This window comes from Falco naumanni, chromosome 3, assembly GCF_017639655.2.
Source record: "Falco naumanni isolate bFalNau1 chromosome 3, bFalNau1.pat, whole genome shotgun sequence".
NCBI classification, from domain to species: domain Eukaryota; kingdom Metazoa; phylum Chordata; class Aves; order Falconiformes; family Falconidae; genus Falco; species Falco naumanni.
This window is the reverse complement of record NC_054056.1, coordinates 41408839-41432440: the sequence shown is the minus strand read 5'-3', so window position 1 is coordinate 41432440 and position 23602 is coordinate 41408839. Positions and strand designations below refer to the sequence as shown.

Below are 23602 nucleotides of genomic sequence, written 5' to 3'. Positions count from 1 at the left end.
CAAGGGGTCACAGTGTCCTTCAGACATTCACCTGCTGCAGTGTGGAGCCTTCCATGGGCTGCAGGTGGATATCTGCTCCACCATGGCTGAGGAGTGACAGCCTCCCTCACCATGGTCTTCACCCCAGGCTGCAGGGGAATCTCTGTTCTAGTGCCTGGAGCACCTCCTGCCCTCCTTCTGCACTGACCTGGGTGTCTGTCTGCAGGGCTGTTGCTCTCAAACAGTCTTACTTCTCTCTCCAATGCAGTTGTGCGGGTTTTTTTCCCCCCTTCTTAAATGTTATCAGAAAAGTGCTACGACTGTCACTGATGGCCATGGCCAGTGGTGGGTCTGTCCTAGAGCTGGCCGGCACTGTGTCTCTTGGATGTGGGGGAAACTGGCATCTTCTCACAGAAGCCGTGTCTGCAGCCTCCCACTACCCAAACCTTGCCACACAGAATCCCGATACATGATTTTTAAGAATCAAAATAAATGGCAGCATGATTTATTCTCAGTAGGTTTAAATGCACAAGGATACTGCTTGTGTAGGATTTGGCCCAGAGTTTGGAGTTCTTCATTGTAACGGAGCAATATGGAAGGACCAGAGTGTGAAAGCAAGCTTTCAGTCCTTGGGCACAGCTGAGTGAAAAAGCACCAGAGGCATTATTGCATTGCGTCATTCTTCTACATATTGTACGAAGAAAGGAAGCTGAAATGTTGCTACTGCCAATGCAGAAAGTCATCAGATTTGTGAAATATGGTGTCAGTCAACAGATATTTTGTTGATGATGCTCTTGTTTTAACAGTTTACATGTATGTGGTGTAGAGGGTTGACGGACTGCAGCAGACATGAAGTACAAAGCAGTGAGAACATTAGTGAATATTTTTGCAAGTCATGTTGCCTCCAATATGAAGTTATGAAATCTGTCTCCCTGAGTGCAGACTGCAAATGTTTTTTACAGATAGAGTTGATGCTGCTTGGTAGTTCTTGTTGAAGAGCAACTGGATCTGGATTTCTAGCCTCTCTCTCTTTTTCTTGGGAAAAATCTGTTTAAAAAATTGTACCAAAAGCAGTTATTTTCACTAGCATTGAAGTAGAAGTGTGGTGCTTACCTCTTTAAGAGGCCATTGGAAGTGCATTTGCCCTCACTGTTACATATCATCAGAATATTGTATATGAAGCAAAATGTCAAAGAAATTTGTATCTCACACTAAGCTTTTATACAGTTGATTAGTTTCCCTTCTTACAAGAAAAACCCATCAATTGTCTTTTTTGCTGTACCAGTTTACCTTTCTACAATTCCAACTGAAAGATTGTACTTTACTGTTTGCATTTCTACTTTTGTATTCTAATTCACACACAAGTTCACTGGCAAAACATGAAGTGTTTTTGAAGGTGAATGCAAGCAAGACATTTCAAGTGGCTAGGTCCACATTTTTGAATTATAAGATTTTGTAACCCATAAGGGAAAAAAAAGACTCAAAGCACCCTAATGGTCAACCATACCATTTACTGCTACCATTGAGGAAACAATATATGTATTTCAAATCAAGTGAGGAAATTTAAAGAAGTTTAATTTTGCATCTTCCAATTAATGGTTTCATGCTCAATTCTTGAACCTATCTTTTAATCTTACTATGTCATTATATACAAGCAGTCTCATAAATTTGTCTCTTGATTTAGCTCTGTTTTTCATACATGTTTAAATCTACAGTTTACAGTTTTATTTAAAACAAAGCTGAAGGGGAATCTTATGAATGTATAGAAGTACCTGAAGGGAGGGTGCAAAGAGGACAGATCCAGGCTCTTTTCAGTGGTGCCCAGTGGCAGGACCAGAGGCAGCAGGCACAAACTGCAACACAGGAGGTTCCCTCTGAACAAGAGGCAACACTTTCACTCTGTCACCCTCACGGTGAGCGCTGGCACAGGTTGCCCAGAGGTGAAATCTTCATCCTTGGAGATACTCCAGTGCAATCTGGACACTGTGCTAGGCAACTAGCTGTACGTGGTCCTGTTTGAGCTGGAGGGTGGACTAGGTGACTTCCAGAGGTGCCTTCCAACCTCAGTCATTCAGCGATCCTGTGAAAATCAAAAGCAGCAGATCTCTTCAGGTTCTGACTTGTGTGCAACATTAAAATGCCACTTCCAGATTGTAAAACCACCCACGTTGATAAAAACAGACCATATTCTGGTGTTTTCTCACGAAACTTCATGAGACCATTTTGAAGTAATGGTAGAAATCAGTTTAGCAGACTATAGCACCAAGCTAAATCCTGTAATTTTTTTTTCTTATGAATGGGATCTTTTCCAAATGAGTAAATATTTAACAAGCTGTTTACCAACTGGTTATTTTGGAGAACTACCAGTCTAAGTGTTTTCGCGTTAGTAACAGCTCTCGCTTAAGAGAAGTTGATGTACCAGTCCTAAGACAGCTTCATACTTCAGATGTCTGTGTAAATATAAGAGAACAGAAACTTGAAATACAAGAGTGCAAGGTTTTTGTGGGTTGTTTTTTTTTCAAATTTGCTTTGTTATAGTCAACTGGAATTATATTACTGATAGTTTGGGGTATGTGTGTGTTTCATGAACCTTCCTCCTACAGATGTTCTGTGCTCTACATATGAGTAAATAATAAAAACTGGAGAAGTTTTGTTTAGATAGGATTCCTGTACGTTTAGAGCTGTCACTTTTCAAGAAAGTGCTGTGGCTGAGATAATTCTTGGTGTTGCTGTCCATGCCAGTTGGCTCAGGACAGGCCTTTTCTATCCTTGGAAAAGGCCAGAGATGTAATGTTGTTTCATACTTAAGTATTTCCAAGAACTACATCCAGATGCAGACCTTGGTAGAAGTGCCCAGTAGATTTTCTTGCGTTACACAGTCTAGAGGGAGACTATTTGATCAAAGGGCGGACAGTATTTCATAAGCACTGATGATATCTTCTTTTTTTTAAAAAAAAAAAAGAGGGGGGGGAGGGACCCAAACAACCACACCACAACCAAAATCCTGTGATTCTGCATGAATTTGTTTAAGTGTAATCAGCTCTGAGAGGAGAATTTTTCTGTTTCTAGAAGTAAACTGTGGGTACAGTTTTCAAACTTTATTGTTAGTGTGATGTCTCATGGCAGGGGTCATTTTGTTTATACGTTTGCAGACCATCTAGTTGTAATGCTGCAGCTGAGTCCTGAACTGCAGCTGCTTATTCAAACAAGAATGTATAGCCTAAACTCACCATAGCTTCAGCAGTTTGTAAAGTTGGGGATAGAACCATAGAAGGGTTTGGGTTGGAAGGAACCTTAACGCTCATCTAGTTCCAACCCCACTGCTGTGGGCAGGGACATCTTCCGCTAAACCAGGTTGCTGAAAGCCCCATTGAACCTGGCCTTGTCCAACAAGTACTAGCTATGACTGAAAAGGACCTTCACTGCTTCTTTTGCATCCTCTTAAGAATTTTTCTTTCAGTTTCTGATACAATGATACAAAAAAAAAAAAAATCCGAAAACTTCTCCCTAGGTTCCCACAAAATTTTGCCACTTTTCAGGTGTATCTTTCATTCCTAGCATCGCAGGTGCATTCCCTTTGTGGAGATGTAAGATGGAGAGTGTGGTATGGGACAAGGACTTTGTTCTTGAGGGATTGGCTTTGCTTTTTCAGGGTGGAATTATACCAAATTGATCAGCTTTCAGGAATCCTTCATGTAGAAAGGGCCAGATTATTGGTTTTAATGGCCTTTTATTCTAGATAGTATTGATATTTTAATCTGAGGCATTAAGATACAGTGTTTTTCTTTCTGGTTTTGAAAGAACAACAAGCAATCAAAGGTAGGACACAAATGCCCAGCAAAGCTTTCAGGCTTTACTGCTGTTTTAAGATAGCCTTGGCTTGTGTACTGGTAAGACTAGTGTGCATATTTGAAATTCTGGCCTGTACAATGAAAAGACAAGCCCTCGGAAACAGCCAGTGGTTTTGGAGCATGCTTGTTCTTTGCAAGCTGAATGTTAAACAATGACTTAAGACTCTACTACGCACTGGCTGTAGCTCTTGATGTCTTACATGCTGGCTCCATTTTTTGACATAATTTTGGCAAGTGGGGGAACCTGGCAATCCTTCATGCTAGAGGCCTTAGCTCTAATAAAGCACTTTGGTTATTAGCACAAGTAAATAGTTGTCCATTTGTGCTTCATTAATGCATATTAGTCATACAGTAAATACTGTCATGCTGGCAAGTTCCCCAGAATACTGAATACTTCTACATAGTTCAGGAGGGGGTTTCTGACAAAGTGGTGTTGGCACCTTTCTTGCAGAAGTTCTTGAGGCTATTAGTGTAGGAGAGTGACAGACCATTATTTCAGCTCACAAGAGTTTGTGCAAAATTGATACCTCAGTGGAGGCAAAGAAGTATTTTTGATTGATTTTATACTGTTGCAGTAGATCCTTCTCAAGTTTGCAGTTAACTTTTCTATAGTCTTCAGCTGTATCTGAGGCAGATTGCTTTGAGCTGTGGGGAGTACAAATGGGGTGCCTAGTTTTCAAGGGAAAATAATTAGATACTCTAAAATCCCTTTAAGATCGTCCAATAAAATTTTAGCTGTATGTTTGAAGAACCTAGCATGTGCAACAGTATGAAGACATCAAAAGCTAAGCACAATGACCTGTGTGTTTTGGTTTCTTAAGGGAGAAGAACCTTAATAGAAATGTTATAAAATTGTGAGCTGAAATGTCAGGTATGACTTGTTCTTTGGAACAGCCAGCATAGATGTGCCAATAGTTTTTTTGTCTTTCATGTGCCTGGTAACGACTTCAGAAGGACTCGCTCCATAATCTTGCAAAAAACTGGGCAAGGCTGACCAGCTTCTGGTTCCTCATACCTCATCCTTGCCCGTTTTGAAGATGAATGTGGTTTCTGCCTCTGCAGTCATCAGGAACCTCCTCTGATCAGTGATTTATTTTTTGAAGATAAGAGGGAGTAACCTTGTAGTGATATTGGCCAGCTTCCTTAGCGCCTTCTAATGCATCCCATCTGGTCTCAGGGACTTGGTCCAGTTAGTGTGTGATCCATAACCTTCCTTTTCTGTGAGTAATGGTTCAGTCCCCCAGATGCTGACACTGTGCTCAAAGAACTGGGAGATGCGAGGATAAACTTTACTAGAAAAAACTGAGGCAAAGAAATCATTGATCTTTTGTGACCTCAGCTGCTGGGTCTTGTACACAACTGAGCACTGGGTAGACTATTTGCCATCCATTTGCCCTTGCTTACCTGTAGAAGCATTCCTTGTTTTTTCTTGGCGTCCTTTACTTGTTCCAGCTCTTCTGCTTGGGAAGTATCTCTATATTCTTTCTGCATAATCTTTTCCTGCTTCAACCTTCTCTACATTTCAGCATTTGAGCTCAGGCAGGAGTTGCTTGTCCATTCATCCTGGCTTTTTGCTATTCCACAGTGACTTTCTGCATGCCAAAATGGACCATTCTTGAGCTTTGAGGAGGCTGACCTGGGAGATCAGCTTGTTATCCTGGGCCCCCGGTCCTTCAGAGTAGTCTCCCATGGGAATCTGGCAAGCACATCCTCGAGCAATCCAAAAATCTGCTTTCTGCAGTCCAGGACCGTAATTCTTCTAGTAGTCTTGCTCCCTTAGCTTACGCTTGTTACCTTCATCTCAGCATGGCGTCAGGCTGCCATCAACCTCTACCTCCCCAAATGGTTCTTCTTTGTCCATGAGCTGGTTTTGCTAGCTGTTTGGTGAGGCAGAACGCTTCCCTGGTTAGCTCACCAGTCACTTGCAACATGAAGTTATCTTCAGCCCACTCCAGAAATCTTTGTAGTGTCCAGTGCTGGCTGCAGCTGCACTATTTGCTTGTGAGTGGGTTAGAAAAGTGTAGTTGATTTGTCTCCAGTTCTTCCCCATCCTGTGCACCTGGCTACAAAAATTGACTTGTTTGTCAAGGCAGGTACTCTTGAGTTGTCACTTTCTCCAAGAAGATGGGTGCCTCTTTTGGAAACAAGCATAGAGGTGGAAAATGAGGGACTTGACAGTGTGACAGAGGCAAAGAAGGACCGAGGGGTGCTAGCCAGTAGCCTAGGTATCTCCTGGCCCACGTCTGTCCTTTGTGGCTTCCCAGCCAAGCTGTTGATACCCAGTCTCCTGTCATGGCACCCTCCTGCCTTTTCTGGTGTTTTCTCTCTCTCCTAAGGTTTATGTCCAAGCGGGCTGTCTCCCATATTGCCTTTTCCGAGGACCTACTGCCAGCCATATCTCCCTAGAACTATCCCTGGGACAGTGTGGAGAAGCTCCCTCCTCATTAAGTGGCTTGTGAGCTTCCACCCTCAGGTCTGACTGGTGCTGCTGTCCTTTGGCCATAAGTGCCCATAGCTCCAAGTCATTTGGTGGGGATGGGCATGAGACACTAGGAGTCCTGGCCAGATGTTCACCTTTCCTCTCCACTGGGGACTGGGGGGCCTTGCAGAGGAGATGCTGGCCCCCCCTCCTCGTGCCTATGCGTGAAGAGGCGGTGCAGGTCATGAAGTAAGGGCTGACACAAGCCTTGAAATGCATGAACTGTTTTATTGATTGCGAAGAGACTGTGCCTAGCCTGGCAAGGCTAGCATCTCCTTTTCCTTTCAGTTGGGTTTTCTATCTCCTCTACCCCTCTGGCGGGGACCTGAGCTGTCCAGGATTTCCTTGAGTGGTTGTGTGCAGGCTGGTGCAAAGTAGTGCTTGGGGGAGCTTGAGAGAAGACATTTTGGCCTTCTGTGAAGGAGATACTGCCTCTTTCTGGAGGATGGCAGTGATGGTGTCAGGAGGCAGTGACTGTACCTGTGACATCCACCTCCGTGGGCTTTCTTTCCTAATCATCTTCTACTGGCTCTGGGTCTCCTGCCACCTGGTTGATTGAAGCCGTTTAGTCCTGCACAGTCCTTCTGTATGCTTTTGCCCTGTTCTCCCTCTGCATATCCTTCTTCTTCCAGAGCCCTTCTCTTGGGCTCATTCTTCTCTGAAAAGCCAGGAATCAGGAACTGCTTGGCAAGTCAGGAGTGCTTGCGGTGGTTACTGTGCCATGACCACCGTTGGAAAAATTTCTGCAGAAGGTAACTCTAGGATCATATGTTACATATACGTTCTTCAGTGTCTTTTGTTATTCGTACTTGTTAGATCACTTCATGTGTTCGATCACCTCCTGAATGTAACAGATAGCCATTTATTAAAGCAGCTTACAGCATGTTTATCTGCCCATGTGTGCATGCTCAATTGATGTTATGAATTTAAAAAGGAATAAAAAAAAAATAAATCACAGACTCAGACTTTTTCAAACCAAATACTGATGCCAGCATTTGAGGTAGTGACCTTAAGCCTTCTGTAGCTGGAGGCACTTGCAGAGCCTGTTCTCTGAATGTGAGTTAAGACCTTAGAGTGCCCCTTTTCTCTGCTTCTGACCCTACAGAAGTATAAGGCAGTGTGTTGTAAGTTTGATGGGAAGAATGCCTTCCTATATTTGTGCTGATGAAATTTCTGCATGAAATATATATATATTTATTTTCCCCCTGACATGAACAAATGGTTAACCAAGTGAGCTAAAGATGTTCTGAAAAACACATCTCTTGCAATCTTGTTTTTTCTGGAGTCCTTTATGTCCTCAAAATTATAACAAGCTGCTGGCTGTTGAACATGAATTGGCTGGATGGTTTAAGTCACAAACCATAACTGCTATGCTGGATGAGAGCAGGTTGGAAAAATAGTTTTGTGACAGCGTATCTTTTAGAGCATGACTTGCCCTGGAGATTAAAATAAACTCAAACCCACAAGACCAGAAACTTCTCATTGACTGACCCACTAGCATCTTCTGGAACAGGGATATTGGCACAATAACATGTGTTATTAGGATGCAAGATTACACACATGCTATCAATATCGTGGTGGTGTGCTAATGAACTCCCAAGTAATTTGCTACAGTTAATTTTGTTGTTTTAGTTAGATGTAATGGTCTTAAGTTCAACTGTATCCAGAAGGTGGCTTGTTCTTCTTGCCCACAGCTTGCTGCCAAAGCCTAGTTCAAAGTTTTTTCTTCCTTATCCTATGATTTTTTTTTTATTTTTATTTTTTATCTCTGGTTTGACTTTAATCTCAGCAGGAATCTTTTCCACTATCCTTATTTCACAGATCTACATTTTTGGGTTAGAAATAATAGCTCAAAACTAGAGGAAGTAGTATAATAAATACCGATTGTGCTGTAAAAGGTACCACCCTGAACTCTGGAGTTGAACACCATCTCAGCTGAAGCGTGGTAGCTGCTCATGTGCAAGCTTCTAGCCCCTTGAACTGCAAAGTAAGCAAGTCATATTTCCCCTCCGCCCTTGCCCGCCATCTTCAGCTGCAGTTTCAGGGAAGAGAGAAAAGTGTTCTCTAAGCCACTTTAATACTGATTGAACAGCGGCTCATCTGATTGCATCGTGTCTTCCTTGGAATGAAGAGTAGAAATCCATTTGCAGAAACATTCTCGTGGTTAGTAGCTGTAGTGGTTCAGCATTGCTAAAGCCAGTATGTTCAAAGGTTGTGCACATGGCAGTATTGCAACTGTGGAATTTCTTGAACTTTTCATCTGGCTGACCAGCTTTACCGTCCCTGTTGAAATCTCTCCCTATTTGGAGACCCTGTACCAGGGCAGGTCTTGTTTGGGGTTGTTTGCTTGTTTTGTTTCATGCGATACCTTAGCAATTTTTGGCACACCAGACATTCCTCCAGTAGCGCACTGGCAGTTAGGAAAACTTTGATCTGTTGAGGCCTTAATGTAGCCAGCATTCAGAGGATTTGTGCAGAATTAAAGCAGCTGCTGCTGCTAACCACCTTGAAGTGTTAGAGTGTGTGTTCTGACATGCTGTGGGTAACTTTGCTGGATGTATCCAGTAGGCATTAGCAAGAAGTGGGGAGAAGTTGTACAAAATAAGTGGTCACTTGACACGCTTATGCTGTGAACAACTAGTTATAAAACAAAACAAAACCAAAACCTTCCAAGCAAGAAGAGGTGGTTGATGTGCTTGATTTTAGCAAGCAGGTTTTTTTTCTGAGTGCCAGTTTGTGCAAAAACTGAAGATTTACACTTTGTATTGGGCTTTCCTGGGACAGCTTGCAACTTTACATGTAATCTGTTACTGTTTAAATGCAAATTACTGAACTTTTGCAAATTTCTTCCTTTAGAGAATGTTAAGTCAATAAAGATTTTCCGATAAAGCTGTCTTGATGCAGGATAGCTGGTAGAGCTACCTGCAATTAGCTCACTTTCCTCAAGGAGGGGAAAACATGGCAGTCTCTACATTTAGATAGATAAATAAAAACATGTATGTTTATTAATACTGGAACAAGTGTAGCAACTAAGCACATTTCATATTTTGCCTAGAAAATCAGACAGGAATAGATAAAGTATCCAGAAGACTCAGAGAAGTAGGCTAAAAACTACCTTTGACTGTAGTAAAATCCAAGCAGTCATACTAGTTACTTCTTTTTCATATTCTGGTAAGGCCTCTGAAGTTGTAGAAAATACTGCAAGCTTCTTTAATTTTGAGAAATGGGTATGAGACACTGGCACACTGAAATATCCAGGATAACCCCTGTTGTTAGTCTTAGCTTAATTTTTGTTTTGTTTTCTATCCAACTGTTGTGAACTGACAGTTTGTACGTAGGCAGCACTGCACCATAGTTTGTATTAGAAATATTGTCCAACTGTTGCTAATACTTGGGGGCAGTGACTTTATGAAGTCATAACAGAGCATCACTTTTGAGGATGATTTTTTTTGTCGGTTTGTTGTTTTTTAAAAACTTTTGAACATCAGTGTGAAAGGTGCGGTGATGTGACTTTCTTAAAACTATGAAGGTCAAATGAAAGTCAAATGTGATTAAAGGAGGAAATGCAGAAATAGAGGTATCTTGGTTTATTGGTAATAGTCGGTGGTTTGGTTTGTTTGTTTGTTTTTTTCTGAGGGCTTGCAAAGTAAACTATTACTGCATTGTAAGCAGTACAAAAGGCCTATGTTTTTTAAGTACCCATATATTGTACACTGTTTCTTACACTCCATTATTATCTTTGCATAAATTATGTTACTGATTTGCTCTGAGAGAATGGGGCCCTGTGGTTTGGTTGGGGAGAGCACAACGATCTATTCCAATACAAGATCTGGTGCTGAGTTGCTGATCATAAAAAGGCGTAACTGTTGTGCTTCAGAGACGTGTCTGATTTCTGATATGATGGTTTGGGTTTTTTTTTTTAATAGGTTACAGAGCTGTCAGCTGTGGTGTATAAATCTTTACCTCATATCTGAGATTCTTAAATATCTTAATTTTGGTAAGGCTTGATGTTCTGGAGATGTGTAAAGAGTTCGCTCTGTATCTAACTGAAAACAAGTCACCCGAACTACAGACGTCCTTGTCTGAGGTGGGCAATTAGTTCTGGGGCAGATTGCACCATGTAACAGGTAAATGGTTCTTTATCTAAGCAGAAAGGTGTGTGGTTGATATAATTAGGATCATAGGTTTGATCAGATGGGATAGCCATTTCTAGACCTAGTTAATTACTTATATAGTGCCAAGGATCACCCTTCAGGGAAGGAGGGGAGGGGTATCAAGTACACCCTAAATTGCAGCAATTGAGGAAAGTGGCTAGAAAGTAGAGAGATAAGGTCAATATTGCTGATAGTTGAAGCAAGTAAGGATAGCAAAGTAGTCTTGTATGACATTGTCCAACATGACACTCAAAATTCATCAGACTTTCAGTTTGAAGATCTGAAGAATAGTTCCATTAGCAACCTGAGAGGCACTTTGCTTGCTGGTGTCCGATGAATTTTAATGGACTGTGTGAGCACAGTGGCTTTTGCCCCACAGGAGGTTTATCATTTTATCATTTCTGTTGAGGGCTGTGAAGAATCATCTTCACCCATCAGCCTGTTCAAACTGTCAGTTTGAACCGGAATCATCAAGAAGACAAAAGGGTATGACACTATTGTCTTTAAGAAAGCAGACCCACATTCAGATGAGTCAAATTCCTTTGCTCTGTTTCATGCTGCTTTCATTCCTTTGATAGAGTTTCATCAGTCCTCGAGTTTTCAGAGCTGCCTAGTTGTAAGGGCGCATACACACAAATGTAATTTATCTGGCTGTGGTTACTGCTTCTCAAAGTGCAGATATTTGAATATCTATTCTTGAAGAGAATTCACTTGTAAGGAAATAGTTGTTCCTGAAACCTAGGTAGCATTGTCCCTTCTATACCTCCTGCCTCGCCCTGAGACACATGAACGAGTTGCTGCAGTGCCAGATCCCAGAGTCCACCAGGTCATCTTTTCAAGCACTGAGCCTTCCAAGGTTAATGCAGGGCATCATTAGCCTGCACTGGGACAAACTGTCCGAGGCGGTTCACAGAACGTCTCCCATCCGCTTGGTGCAAGGGTGCTGTCAAAACCTGACTCCCAAAGCCAGTGTTCTTGGAAGCAGCTGGCCAGCAGCACTGCTATAACTGGAGCTCTAGTAGTTTTGATGCCAAGTAGAACAGACGAGCTACCTTACATTTCACAGGTCTAAGCATGGAGAGGGCAGTGTGTTGAAAAAGATCAAATATCCTGTACTTTCTTTCTGTGTGTTACAACTTCCCCAGTAAGAACATGTGAAGATTTGGGGTTTTTTTAGTGCATGCTGAAAGAAAATAATTTTGAAGACACTTTCTCAGGATGAACAGGTGTATTAGCAGGTGTGACATGCTGAAATTTTCTATAGAACTTGGGTACAAATATTCCTGTTACACTTCTTTTCATCTTTCCAATGAGGAAGGAATCTACTCTGACCACGCATTTCAGAATCTTGGACAAAACACAGGAAGTGACCCTGGTAAGGGTTCTTGAATAGGCTAAAGGTTTTATGAGCAACAGCACATCATTACAGGTTGCATTACTCCCTTAGATTGCATAAGCACCATCCAGTATAATAGTTAACATGTATGGATCACTAAGTTTATTAGAGCCTTGCTGTGCTTTTAACTCTGTTTAAGTAGTGTAGTCTATTAAGTGTCAGTTCTTCGATAAGAGAAGCATACAAAATATCACTGAAAAGCCTCTTTAAAAAGAAAAGGAATATGCCATATTACTTTATACATTCTCAGGGTAACAAAACACATTTTTCCTGTTTAGTTCCTATTGGTAAACAAAATTCTCTCTCACAGAAAACAGATTTTTCAGGGACTTTGTTGATGGAGTCAGTATTAACCAAAACCAGAGAGCTTGGAACATGCAGTAAATTAGGGTTTTGGTAGCTTTTTCAGTGGCACTCCCTTGCCAGTGAGAGTGACTTGCTATGTACAAGCTAAAGATATGTTATCAGGATCTATAAGCACCAGCAGAAGAGAATTTCCATATAAGCATGTAATTTTCTACTGTGAAGAATTTCCTAATATAAACTTCATTTATTCAGTGGTGCTTTGTTGAAAATGAACCTAGTTTATGTTTTAAAAAAAGAAACAAAGACATTTTATTAGAAACTAACTGCTTCATTTTTTGTAAGTGCTTTCTAGCTAAAGACAGCTCTAAGAAGTGATTGCTTTCACCGAGAACCTTATGCATTTGTTTCTTTTCTGTATTTCAAGACTTTATTTTAGCTGTAAACTCTGTAAACCGTCTCTAACAGCCGCAGTGGTTTTAGTCTCATTAAAAATAGAACAAAGCTTTTAGCGTTTCTAAGCCTGTCAGTTGGGATTCCCGCCTTGCTAGCTGATTAAAAGACAGCAACCATGATGCATTGAATTTTCTTCTACCATAATAAATGGCAGTCTGGTCCAGAAAGTGCACACTGTGGAATATACTATCCATGTTCTCTGTGCAGAGTACTGGGAGACAGCTAAGTTCTTGCAGAAGCAGTTAGTTTCTATTAAGAGAGGACTGCACATAGTGAGAGAAATTTAATTTGATGTAGTTCATGCCCAATTCTGGGTTCAGTATTATTTAAAACTCTGATAAAGCTAGCTGTGCAAAGACCATCCTAGAGAAGCTGAATCTGTCATGCTATCCTGTATGCATGCTGTAGAAGTGCATTGCTGAAGCTGTCAGTAACATGGTATGCTCCTTCCTGCCTTACTGCAGAAAACCCTTTTATGAATAAACTGCTGCTACCAGATACTGTAGGAGTTTGCTAATCATGGTCTAACTCTTGCTAAATTAGATTTTCTTGATATTTTTTTTTTCCAGGGGGTGGGGGGGGTAGGGGTGGGGTGAAGAGCCACATTTAAAAAAAAAAAAAAAAAAAACAGCAGCTAGATAGTAGGTAACAGCAGGTTTTGGTGTGGAACAATACTGCCCAAATAGCAGTTGCAGTGCAGGTAATAACAAGTCACATATCTGGTAAAAATCCTTACAACAGATCTGAAACACCTTCAGATCTGGCTTAGCTGTAGCAGTATATTGTGTAACTGTATCAGACCCTGTATTTAAGAAAGCTTTTTTTCCTTGATGTAGGAGTAGAAGCACTTCGCTGACTTGGGGCACACAGACTATGGGGTGTTGGTGTTGACAGCTGGGTCCAAACCCCCATTTTTTTACTGAATTGAAGGACAATCTGGTCAGTGGGTTACTGAAACCCAGACGGGGGTCGGGAGAGAAGTTCCTGCAAGGTCAGACTGGCAAGCCTTTCTGCCTTCCCCTGTATCATGGGATGTAATATAATTCCTGTGATTCATTTAACAAATTCCCTGTCACTGCAGAGACACAGACCACGGACGCAGGTTTGTCTTGTCTGTCAGTCTCATTTTCCTTCTTTTCTTTGCTAATTTCTGGTACACTGTGTTTTTCTTAGCTATTGTATATGTTGCATGATGGGCTGGTAAGTCTGCTGAGGGTTGTATGAATGTGTGTATAGCAATAGGTCTGTGCGCCCTGCCAGGTCATCGCATGTTTTCAGTGATTTGTGGCACTGAGGGTCGGAGGTGCTGCAGTGTGTCGGGAAGAATGTGCTGCTGCCTTTGCGACTCCCACAATCACGAGTTGGGCTTGTTTGTTCCTGGTCTCTAGGGTTATCGCACTCAGTCTTGACAGCCAGTACTGTAAAATCAGAAGGCTTCGTGTAGTTAGCGGCTTTGCTTCTTTAGGAGAGAGAGCCTGACTTTTGACAAAACTAAGTGGCTTTATTTTAAGCCCTTGTTTGTACAAGCTCTCTTAGCAATGGGAATGCAAAAATTCTAGGTTCACGGTTACTCTGTTGACTTACTGAGCCTTTCGCTTGGCTCTTACCTAGTCAAATTACTATAGTTAAGGGTCAGGAAACCTAGTTACAGGTCTTTAATTATGTAATATGTGGGTTGTCTGAGAATGCGCTTTAAAGTTTTTTGCCTAGTGTGCAAAGCCTGTTTTTTCTTTATTTCTATGACATGTTAAGCACTCTGGCAGAAGAGAGTAAAAAGTATGAATTGTGTTTTGAGTAAACTTGAAACCATTTGCAAAGCAGTGACTTTGGACAAAGCCAAGAGCCTTGCTCTTCCCTCACAACGGTACTTGGGACAGATTTCCTCAGTCTCTGGGTTGTCAGTAAGCTGAAAATAAGTTGTACTGGTAGGGGACTGTGTTTCTGCATTTAGCCACTAAGAAGCCCAGTGACTTTAAATCTTTTAAGAAAGGAGCATCATATGCATTACTAATTGATCTGGACTGTGGAGTTTGAATTAGAGCTTGAACATTCATCTGGATCTGTCAGGTGGATGTCTTTCTGTAATAATAGCCTATGTGTTTGCCTTCACAGGGCTAAAAGTAAAACTGAGTGACAGAACAGAAACTCTGTGTATGGCAGTGGATACCAGTAAGCTATAGGAAAGCTTACTTAGATGAACAGCACTTAAAATAATTCTCTTCTCCTCCTTGCGCATTTGGTGCTTTAAGTAATCCAAAGCTGCAAAATATGGTAATAAAGAAGCAGCGTATTAGAAAACAATGCAGAAAGTTACTGGACATAAATGCAAATAGTCTTTTGTTTGGGAAGTGAAGAACCATATGAAGCAGTCCTCAGAAGAAATGCTGCCTAATCTGTTTATTGCCTAAGGAAATTCCAGAAGCATGCTAAGAATGGCAGTACTGGGTCAGATAAAGAAATGTTTGTCTACCTCAGTGTCCTTCATTTAAGAGCATGTTGCAGATACAAAGAGAGAGTGTAATTTCTCAAAGTATCCCCTTCCTGCTTCTGGAGCCTGGAGCCGCATCCACTCTTTCACAGCCCTTGGTAGTTACCTCTTCAGTGAATCTTAATAATTGGGGTTTTTTGGAAACCACTTATGCTTGAATGCTTTGCAATAGTTTCCTCAAGTCAGTGCTAGCAGAAGGCACTTCATTTTGCTTTACACAAGTTGCCTGAACAGGGTAAAGCTAAGGTGGCTCAAGTAATGATTTGGCTAATTTTCTCTTTACACTCGACTGGTTTTAAGACATCTACCTTGGCGTGATAAAGTGGCACCACCAGGTAGGCGGCAGGAGTGCCTCTGCAAACTGAGGCGTATCTGCCTTGATAGTCTTCTAAACCACAGTTGGACCCATCAGCACGTCTGACTTGATTTTATGTTGTGCTGGACAGTGTACAAACATCAGAAGTATGTCATGATCTTAATTTGTCGCTGTGGGACTGCTGGCATGAGTACGCGTGACTCCTGCTCAATTGAACCTTTTGTTCAGGGGCATGGCTGTGTGGGTTTGCAGACAGCTACAGTAAATCCAAAACCAGGGATTGTTGTCTTGGTGGTCTGGATGTCCTCGGTCTGGCGGTGCTCCCAGGAGCTTCCGAGAAGCTGTGTTGCCACTTGTAGCTTTCCTTCATCTTGCAAACTTCCAGTGACTGCTGAAGTTAGAAAAAGTTGAAGCCTTCAGCAGAAGGGGATTTCCAGACCTCTTGAGAAAGCTGCTCTGTCTCTGCTAATGTCAGGCCCTTCTTAGTCGCAAAGAAAGAGAGAAAAGGGATGTATAGGTGTTACTTTATTATTTGTACTTTCAAATCTGCTTCCTCCCTTCTCTAAGCCCTATTTACTGTAAGATTATCCTGAATGACTGACTGGATAACCTTTGAGGAAGGAACCAGGATGAGAAAAGCAACAGTAAGAGTAGTAGCAGCATGCTTGTCAAGCCTAATAGTGCTGCCTTGTACTGATAAACAACTGTTCTGAGCTAAACTGCAGGTGAGAACAGTAGTGCTTGGAGCCGAAGAAATGATTAAAGAGCATGTGTGCAGACAGCAGAGCCGCTATAGTATGGGGGTGTCTGATGATCTGATTAAAAGACCAGATTTAATGTTTTCTTTGATAACTGAAATGCTTATCATGCTAGCAGAAACAGCAGCAAACATTGTGTGTCATAGTTGAAGGAGTGGAACTTGAAAGGCTTGGTTATAGATTGAAAAATAAATCCACATTGTCCTGGTTACTGATATGTAGAGATAACACTGTCTGTGAGTGGACTCTGGCTCTTAATGCGATGCAAGCAGGTCGCGTTTTGCATCATGCAATATAGGTTTGTGAAAGGACACTGAAATCTAACCTGTAATGACAGTGCATTTGGCTATATGAAATGCTAAGGTTTTAAAGGACTCTGTAAAAAATAAACCCTACTTCTAGATCCTTCTAGAATGCTTGCTGGTTACTCGATTAAATCATCCTTGCTTGCAGACACTGACTGACAGAGAAAACAGTACATGCAAACAAGTCAGTGAGGACTAATGCTCAGCTAGCTTCTAAAAATACTACAATAGCTGGATGGTACAGTAAGTTAAGTAACATGCTTTAATTTCATATTGAGAGCATTTATTGGAAGAGGAGGGAGAGCTGGGGATTAAAACATGGAGCAAACACATGACTTACCAGGTTTCAGCAGCCGCGGGGGGGATGGTGATGGACCAAAGCAGGTGCCCACCTTGCTGGGGGCCTCGGCCCTGGCTGGGAGCTGGAGCCCCACAACAAGGCCACTGGCACAGAGCAATTATATAACTTTTTTTTTTTTCCCCCTTTCTTCTTTTAACCTTGTTCCAGTGTCTGTCTGATCTCTGCTGCAGCTGGCCAGGTGCCAGCATTTGTCTGTGCACAAGGGATGCAAACACATGACTGGACAGTCATGTGAAACTACCCTGAGCTCTTTAAATCACGCTGCCCTTACCTTTTCTCCTCCGCTGCCCGCATTGCTTTAATAGGTGCGGCTTTGTTTATGCACGGCTGTTGCTTTGCTTTAGCACCTGGGTTATGCTGGCCCTTGGTGCCCCAAGGAAACCTTCTGTTCTAGGCTTTGCCTAAGCTTGCAGGAGTGGTCTCTGGACCTTTTGGGGAAGGGGTTTGCACCTCAGGAAACAGGTGGGGGTGTCAGTGTCAGCCTTGTGGGGGCAGCATCTGGCAGGCATCGGTCATGGAAACCTCTGCTTCTAAACCCTCTGATGTATCGTACTGCGACTTTGGCTTAAGCTTTGGGAGTGAGGCCTGGGGGTCTCGGCATCTTCTGGTACAGCTGTAAGGTGATTCCAGAAAGGGTGAATCCTATTCCTGTAAATTACTGGCAATTGCTAGGTTTTTTTAAAAAATAATGTTTTAATTGCAGAGTTATGGGCTTGCAGCCAGCCGTAAGCCTGAAATAAGGTCGTCTTGATCAAGTATTTGTGTGTTACTGGTGTGGGAAGCCCAAAGGTAAAAAGATGTATCTTGGCCACATCTCATCCTCTGTTACTACATAGTACTGCAAACATCTTGGCCTTCTCTGGGGACTTTCATGTCTTGGGACAACTGAAAATAGATGTAGGTGTGTAAGAAATGGCTTATAACTGTTATACTTTCTGTTTCTGTGGGGATGCCTTGTTGCTCTTCCCAGCTGAGAGGCACTATGCAACTGTATCCGCGCATTGGATGTCCAGACTCGTTCTGGGATGTGGAACTAATGCTGCTAAACTGCATCAGTGCGGCGTTAGCTACCCATTATGAATAGGTGATGTTGAATGGCATGGGGGGGAAATGCACAAGGAAAGCTCTGCACTAGGAAGAAGGATGTTCTGCGGCTTTGTTCTCTGTGCTTGTGATGTTCACCTCTGAACCCTTGTACTAGGTTTGCAATAACTGAAGAGCAGTGGACTTCAGCTTTTAAGTTTGGACTGAAACTTTTCCTAGGTAAACATCTCACCCCTGGTATCCTTGGAGCCCTTGAAAGAATTATGCTAAACTTTCTGGGGAGCAGGCTCTTAGTTTTGTACGTGCTTTCTGCTTCCTGCAGTGGCCTTCTCGTGAGGTAAATCTCAAATTTCCTTTCTGAAGTTTTAAATTCAGATGACAAGAGCCAGGCCAATGCTGGCTGTGTGGTATCCCAAAGAAAATGAGACTCATCCAGTGAAAGCGACTAGCGCTCCAAAAACGGTAATAAAGTTAGGATGTGATACCCTGTGATTCAAGGGATTTGACATGAGGCGGGAACTCATGAGTTGCTTTTGTTCTTAATGTGTATTCAGTTAGCTCCAGTGAAGGAGGTAACAAATATTGCCATGTTTCAAAAAAAGTAAAACCAAATACAGTCATGCTGATAGGAGGTCTGATTTTTTTTTTTCTGGATTCCTAAGAATGAACTACAAAAACTCGTGTGATTACCTAGACTTGGCTCATGAAATAACAGCCACTGTTGTGAAAATCAGTGGTGAGGATGTGAAGAGCTGTTAGAGGAAGTAGCCAATACAGAGGCAGAAGGCTGAGTGGTCCCAATTGTATCTGGCATAGATGGATGGATGCTATATGTATCTTAGCATATATTGTTTACTTCTGTAAACCTCCCTTAGTCATACCAGTGTTGGCACGTCTTGCTTTACAAACACCTGTGGGTTTCTGAATTGATCCCTGATGGTGAAGGCACTCAAGAGCGTTGCTTGAGTACTTGAATCAAAGCTCAAGTATCTGCTGTTTGAGACAGTCTCTCTGAAGAAGAGAGAATTTATTTTATATTCTGTACAACTATATGCAGTTTTTATTCCCAAACATCACATCCACTGCATTTTCAAGCGTTGGCATAGATTCTGTAAACTGGAAATGTTGGGCTGAGAGCTCATGGTTGCATATGGTTGAGTTGCCACTCATTGTGTGCATATTATTGCTCTGCTGTAATTACTTTGTCAGTGCCATGAAGGTGGTTCCTATGTTTTGACATAAATGTGGGTCATGCTGTTATGTATTTATGCCACACTTTGGGCACAGCAAGAACATGTATACAGTCACGTAGATCACTGCAGCACAGTTTATGGGCAGTGATACGTTAATGTAGTCAACTTCATGCACTTGCTTCTGTTTTTCCCTACCCTACCCTTAAATGGTACATGCAAAGGTATGCCAACTTCATAAAACTGTGTACCTGCTCTAAATTTCCTTTTTATACTTCTAAAACTGTGTGACTTGTCTTGCTTGTTTGTTTCATTTTGTTTATATTTCAATTTTCCTGCTTTTTCCTAGTTGTCTTTTTTGGCAAGTTCTGTGAGAAACCATGATAGTTTAGACTTAGCCAAATTCGGTCTGTGTTAAAACTTCTTGAAACCTGATCCTGTGAGAGTTCTAGCGTGTGTATGTATATCTATATATATAAATAAAAATATTACAGGTTGGCATCCAGAGCCATGGATGTTTATCTAAACTGAACTTCGGATTCCTCTTGAGGTTTGGTAGTTCACTACTGAATCTGTTTCAATCCAGTTAATTAGTTACAAACCCCTAAGCCACAGACTTGGAATTAAAGAAAACAAAGCCCCAAGCCTCCACATAATTTGATGCAAGAAGAAACTTTTGTTAAACTAAGAAGTGTGTTTACATCACTGTTTCCCACTTTGAAATGCAAAACTGATGTACAGATGACCCAACAACATAATTATTGGTTCTAGATTCACGCCACCTGTATTAATGTGGTAGTCTAGTGTCCCCCTATAATCTTCCTCCCCCTACCCTGACATCGGTTTCTCCTTTGAGGTATGGCAGGGATTTTCTGTTGTGTCAGTGGTTTGGCTGTGCACAGTGTAGCTTATAGGGAGTACAGAATGCCTGTTTTTGATAAGATTTTCTTCTCTTCTGTTTTTAGGACAATGTAGATCAGACTTCAGCTCATGGTCGGCGGGATCTGGTGGAACCGGGTTTCCAAGAACCATCTAACCGCATCTCCCTGAATCACCAAGGTAAGGAACAGTGGGTGGGAATCCAGGCTCCTTGGGGGAAAGCCAGTCACTGCTTAGGCAGAGATAGTTTTGCCTCTATGTTACCATTTCTCCTTCTCATTTAAAATAATAATAATAGAAAAAATATCTGGATGGCTGAAGGAGGAGAGCTGAGAAATAGTTTTTCATCGCAACTGTCCTGTGAGCTGTGGATGAAGAACACAAAGAACTTCTGGTGTATCTCAAGCCTTGTAGCCCAAACCAGGATTGCTAGCCTGGGTGGCAGCTATATTCTCCTGTTTTTAGTGGGGTCGTGGGGAGAGAGCAGTACTGAAACTGAATTCAGTATTTGTAATGTTAAAGTTGCATTTTAAAAAAGTCTTTGACTGCTATAGGAAGAGTTCAGGGCTCTGGTTCAACTTTTGCAGTAGGAGAAAAGAAAAATATCTTTACTTGCTTTGCGTGACAGAAATCATCTCACTTGGGGAAAGAAAGTCCTGAACTAGACAACACAATGCTGGTGCAGTAGTTATGTCCTGTAATTCAACAGGACCATATAAGTTAAAATAAAATGATAATAAATCATAAAAGCCTTTCTTTGCCAATTTCTGTCTGTTCATATACCTAAAAAAAGGCAGTTACTATTATAGCAGGGACATTGAGCTCAGCTTTATGTTTTCGGCTTTGAAATAATGAGTGCCATCTTAACCAGTGAACCCCCTTTACCCTCAGGGTTCCTGATGGTTTAATTTGGAACCAAGTCCTTGAAAGTCATCTTCAAAGGTTATTTCTTCAGTGCAACAGCTAATAGTATTGCAGTCAGCACAAGGCTATTGAAACAAAAAAGATTACAAACGTAGTACTTAAAATATTTGGTAAATATGACATGCTTAACTTTTCCTTTAAATATCCAGCTGCTTTCATATGCCAAGGGGCAGCAAGGCTGGAATTTCACAACTCGTAGATCCTCAAGACTATTTATGTTTCACAAAGCAGTCCTAGAATGTAATGAGGTTTGTATTTTAACTTACTCCCCATGCCCCAAGTCTTCCAGTTTTTTAAAGCTTTTTTTTTTTTTTTTCATTGAAAATGGAAGATGACAGGTTGCCATGTTACCCAGTCTAAAACTTCTAGTAGCACAGGCAGTGTGTTGTGGCATACTTGCATATGTACAGAACAAGAATTTATAAATTCCATTTTTCATTTGTAGTAGAATGGTACTGTTACATTAACTTCACCTGCCTTGGGATGTGCAAATTCTGGAGCAGATCAATATAGGTGACAACTTCTGAAGCTATTTGTAAATAAACCCCTTTAATCAAGAGATTTTGAGGGGAAATGTGTCCTGTGTGGTCTAAGTTCATGCATTAGAAGTATGTGTGGGTACTGCTTATGAAGTCTGAACATTTACTGAAGAGATGGGGAATACTGCAGTTTGGCAAAATCCCAGCTTCACAGCCTGATGTTTTCCTGCTTCTTTTTCAGGTCCTTTTTTTTCTTTATCAATATTGCAGTACTGCATAAGGATCTATACAGTATGATCTGATGTGTGGCTCTCTCAGCCACTTTGAGCCAAATGTCTGTATACAAACTGGTCCAATTTAATTTACGAAACAGCTGTCTTTACAGAGAATGCTTTGCATAGTGGGTACTCGCAGTTTAATGCCTGTTTCTAGAGCAAGGCCCAGTTAATATTTTTCCCAATACTTTCTGAAATAAAGATCACTTTTGCACCCACAAATTGTTCAGGATTTTTCTGTACATCAGCTGACAGCAGTCAAATCTAGTATTTCTAAAATCTTTATTTTGTTGCTGAAGTAGGTATTTAGCACATTACTGATCTTGCCTACCAGTGTGACTGAGACACTGTTATGTTAGTGGCATGGATTAGGAACTGAAACCTGAATGTCATGCTCAGCTGTAGAATTTCTGTCATCTTGCAGTGTTGGAGGGAAGCAATGTGCCTTACAGGCATGGTATCTGCTGCTTCAGTATCTTTGAAAATGGAAGTGACTATAAGCATGATGTGGTGTCATGTCTTGTGTGTTTGTTCTGTCCAAGTGTGAGCGTTTACACTGTTTCATAGCATATGAAATACACATTCTTGTCAAAGAACTTGAAAGTACAAGTATTTTAAGAGCTGCCACCTATTACAGATACTGATTAATGAATAGTACATAGAACAATATAACACTTAAGAGCTTCAGAGGTAGTTGTGACATGGTCTGAGCTAGCTCCCATGCAGTCTTATTAGTCACACAATAAATAGGAGGACCAGATTATCAACATAAAGTGGGTTTTTAAGTTCTGTGGCAGCTGTTTGCTTTTATACTCTTACTGTCGCTCACTCTTACTGTGTTATCCATTACTTTCTATTAAAGCTTTGTTGACACTGACAGTGATGAAAAACTTAAGAGTATATCTGTATCCAGAAGTAACTTGCAGGCCCACTGCCTGCATTTAATGAATTAATCTGTATGGTGGTATGTTTTGATTATGTTGATGAGAAAGATATTTGCAACAGACTATGGCAAATTTTGCTTCCAGTTATATATACAACATTACTTGCTGACTTCAGCTTATACCTACTAGCAGATATAAAGCTTTTAAGGAAAACTGATAGGCTTGCAACAAAGGGTTTAATGCATATTTAATGAGAGCAGAAATTGTGGAAGGGTTAGAATTGGCTAAAACACTTCATGTGTTAAGTGCTCCCTGCCTTTTTCCCTTTAGTGTACTGCACCTTAAATGCTGCAGCTGAACTTTGAGCAACTGTACTTACTACTTTACTTTATGTATATACTTCCAATTCATACCTGACCACGCTGCTCAGTGAACACAGCAGATTGCTAGTTTCTGTTGAACATTAACTTACAGCCCTTCACTGGGAGAGCACTTGCAATTCTGAACCAGACCCTCCTTTCCACAGCCTATAAAAATGGTGATTAGCTTCCTCCCAGGCATCTGAATCCCTTCAACACAAGCTGGAAAAAGAGCATTCAAGTGGAGGCTGAGATATCCCTGCCAACTGTCCCTGCATGAATAAGCTCTTTCTTGTGAAGGGTATTTCAAGTACATGTTTCCTGCTGAATCACTCTTTTTACACAAGCAGATGCTTTATAACTGTTCAGCTTTTTATTTTAAAAGATATCTTCTAAAGATTGGGGAGCAGAGAACACTTTTTGTAAAGTTAGGAGTCTTTAAAATAGGCAGGTTTCATATGAAACAGGTGTAAAGAGTTGAGTGCAGATGGAATAGTATTTTTTCTTAGAAATAACTAAGTTCAGTAACTGCTTATGTGTAGGTATGATGAACTTGCTTACTTTAACAGTAAGTATTTTTATTTACTAAGCTATTATTTAGTATTCACTTTTCAATGATCTGCTACTTGAGAAAATTTCGTAAAGGTACTAAGCACAGAGAGCAGGAGGTAGGATTTCTCACCTGTGTTCCCCAAAAGCTACTTTATAAATCAAATGCAGTA

At 41.3% G+C, this 23602-nt stretch overlaps 1 protein-coding gene and 1 long non-coding RNA gene across 7 annotated transcripts in view; one reads left to right on the top strand and one right to left on the bottom strand.

Moving 5' to 3' along the window:
• Nucleotides 1–23602, top strand: part of GRB10 (growth factor receptor bound protein 10) — a 149086-nt gene that overhangs the window by 42805 nt on the left and 82679 nt on the right. For 4 of the 5 annotated variants that reach the window (XM_040586472.1, XM_040586469.1, XM_040586471.1 and 1 more), the window contains exon 3: nt 20046–20139. In XM_040586472.1, coding sequence (XP_040442406.1) covers nt 20046–20139 — 94 coding nt within the window. Of the gene's footprint in view, nt 1–19769; nt 19937–20045; nt 20140–23602 lie in introns of those variants that run through there. The other variant, XM_040586473.1, reaches the window with a different exon arrangement.
• Nucleotides 15518–16948, bottom strand: LOC121084675. 2 transcript variants are annotated; one of them, XR_005826834.1, is made up of 2 exons: nt 16826–16948; nt 15518–15903 (listed from the first exon to the last, which is right to left on the bottom strand). It is a non-coding gene; the product is annotated as an uncharacterized LOC121084675 (long non-coding RNA). The 2 variants fall into 2 exon arrangements; XR_005826835.1 differs by having other exon boundaries at nt 15518–15900.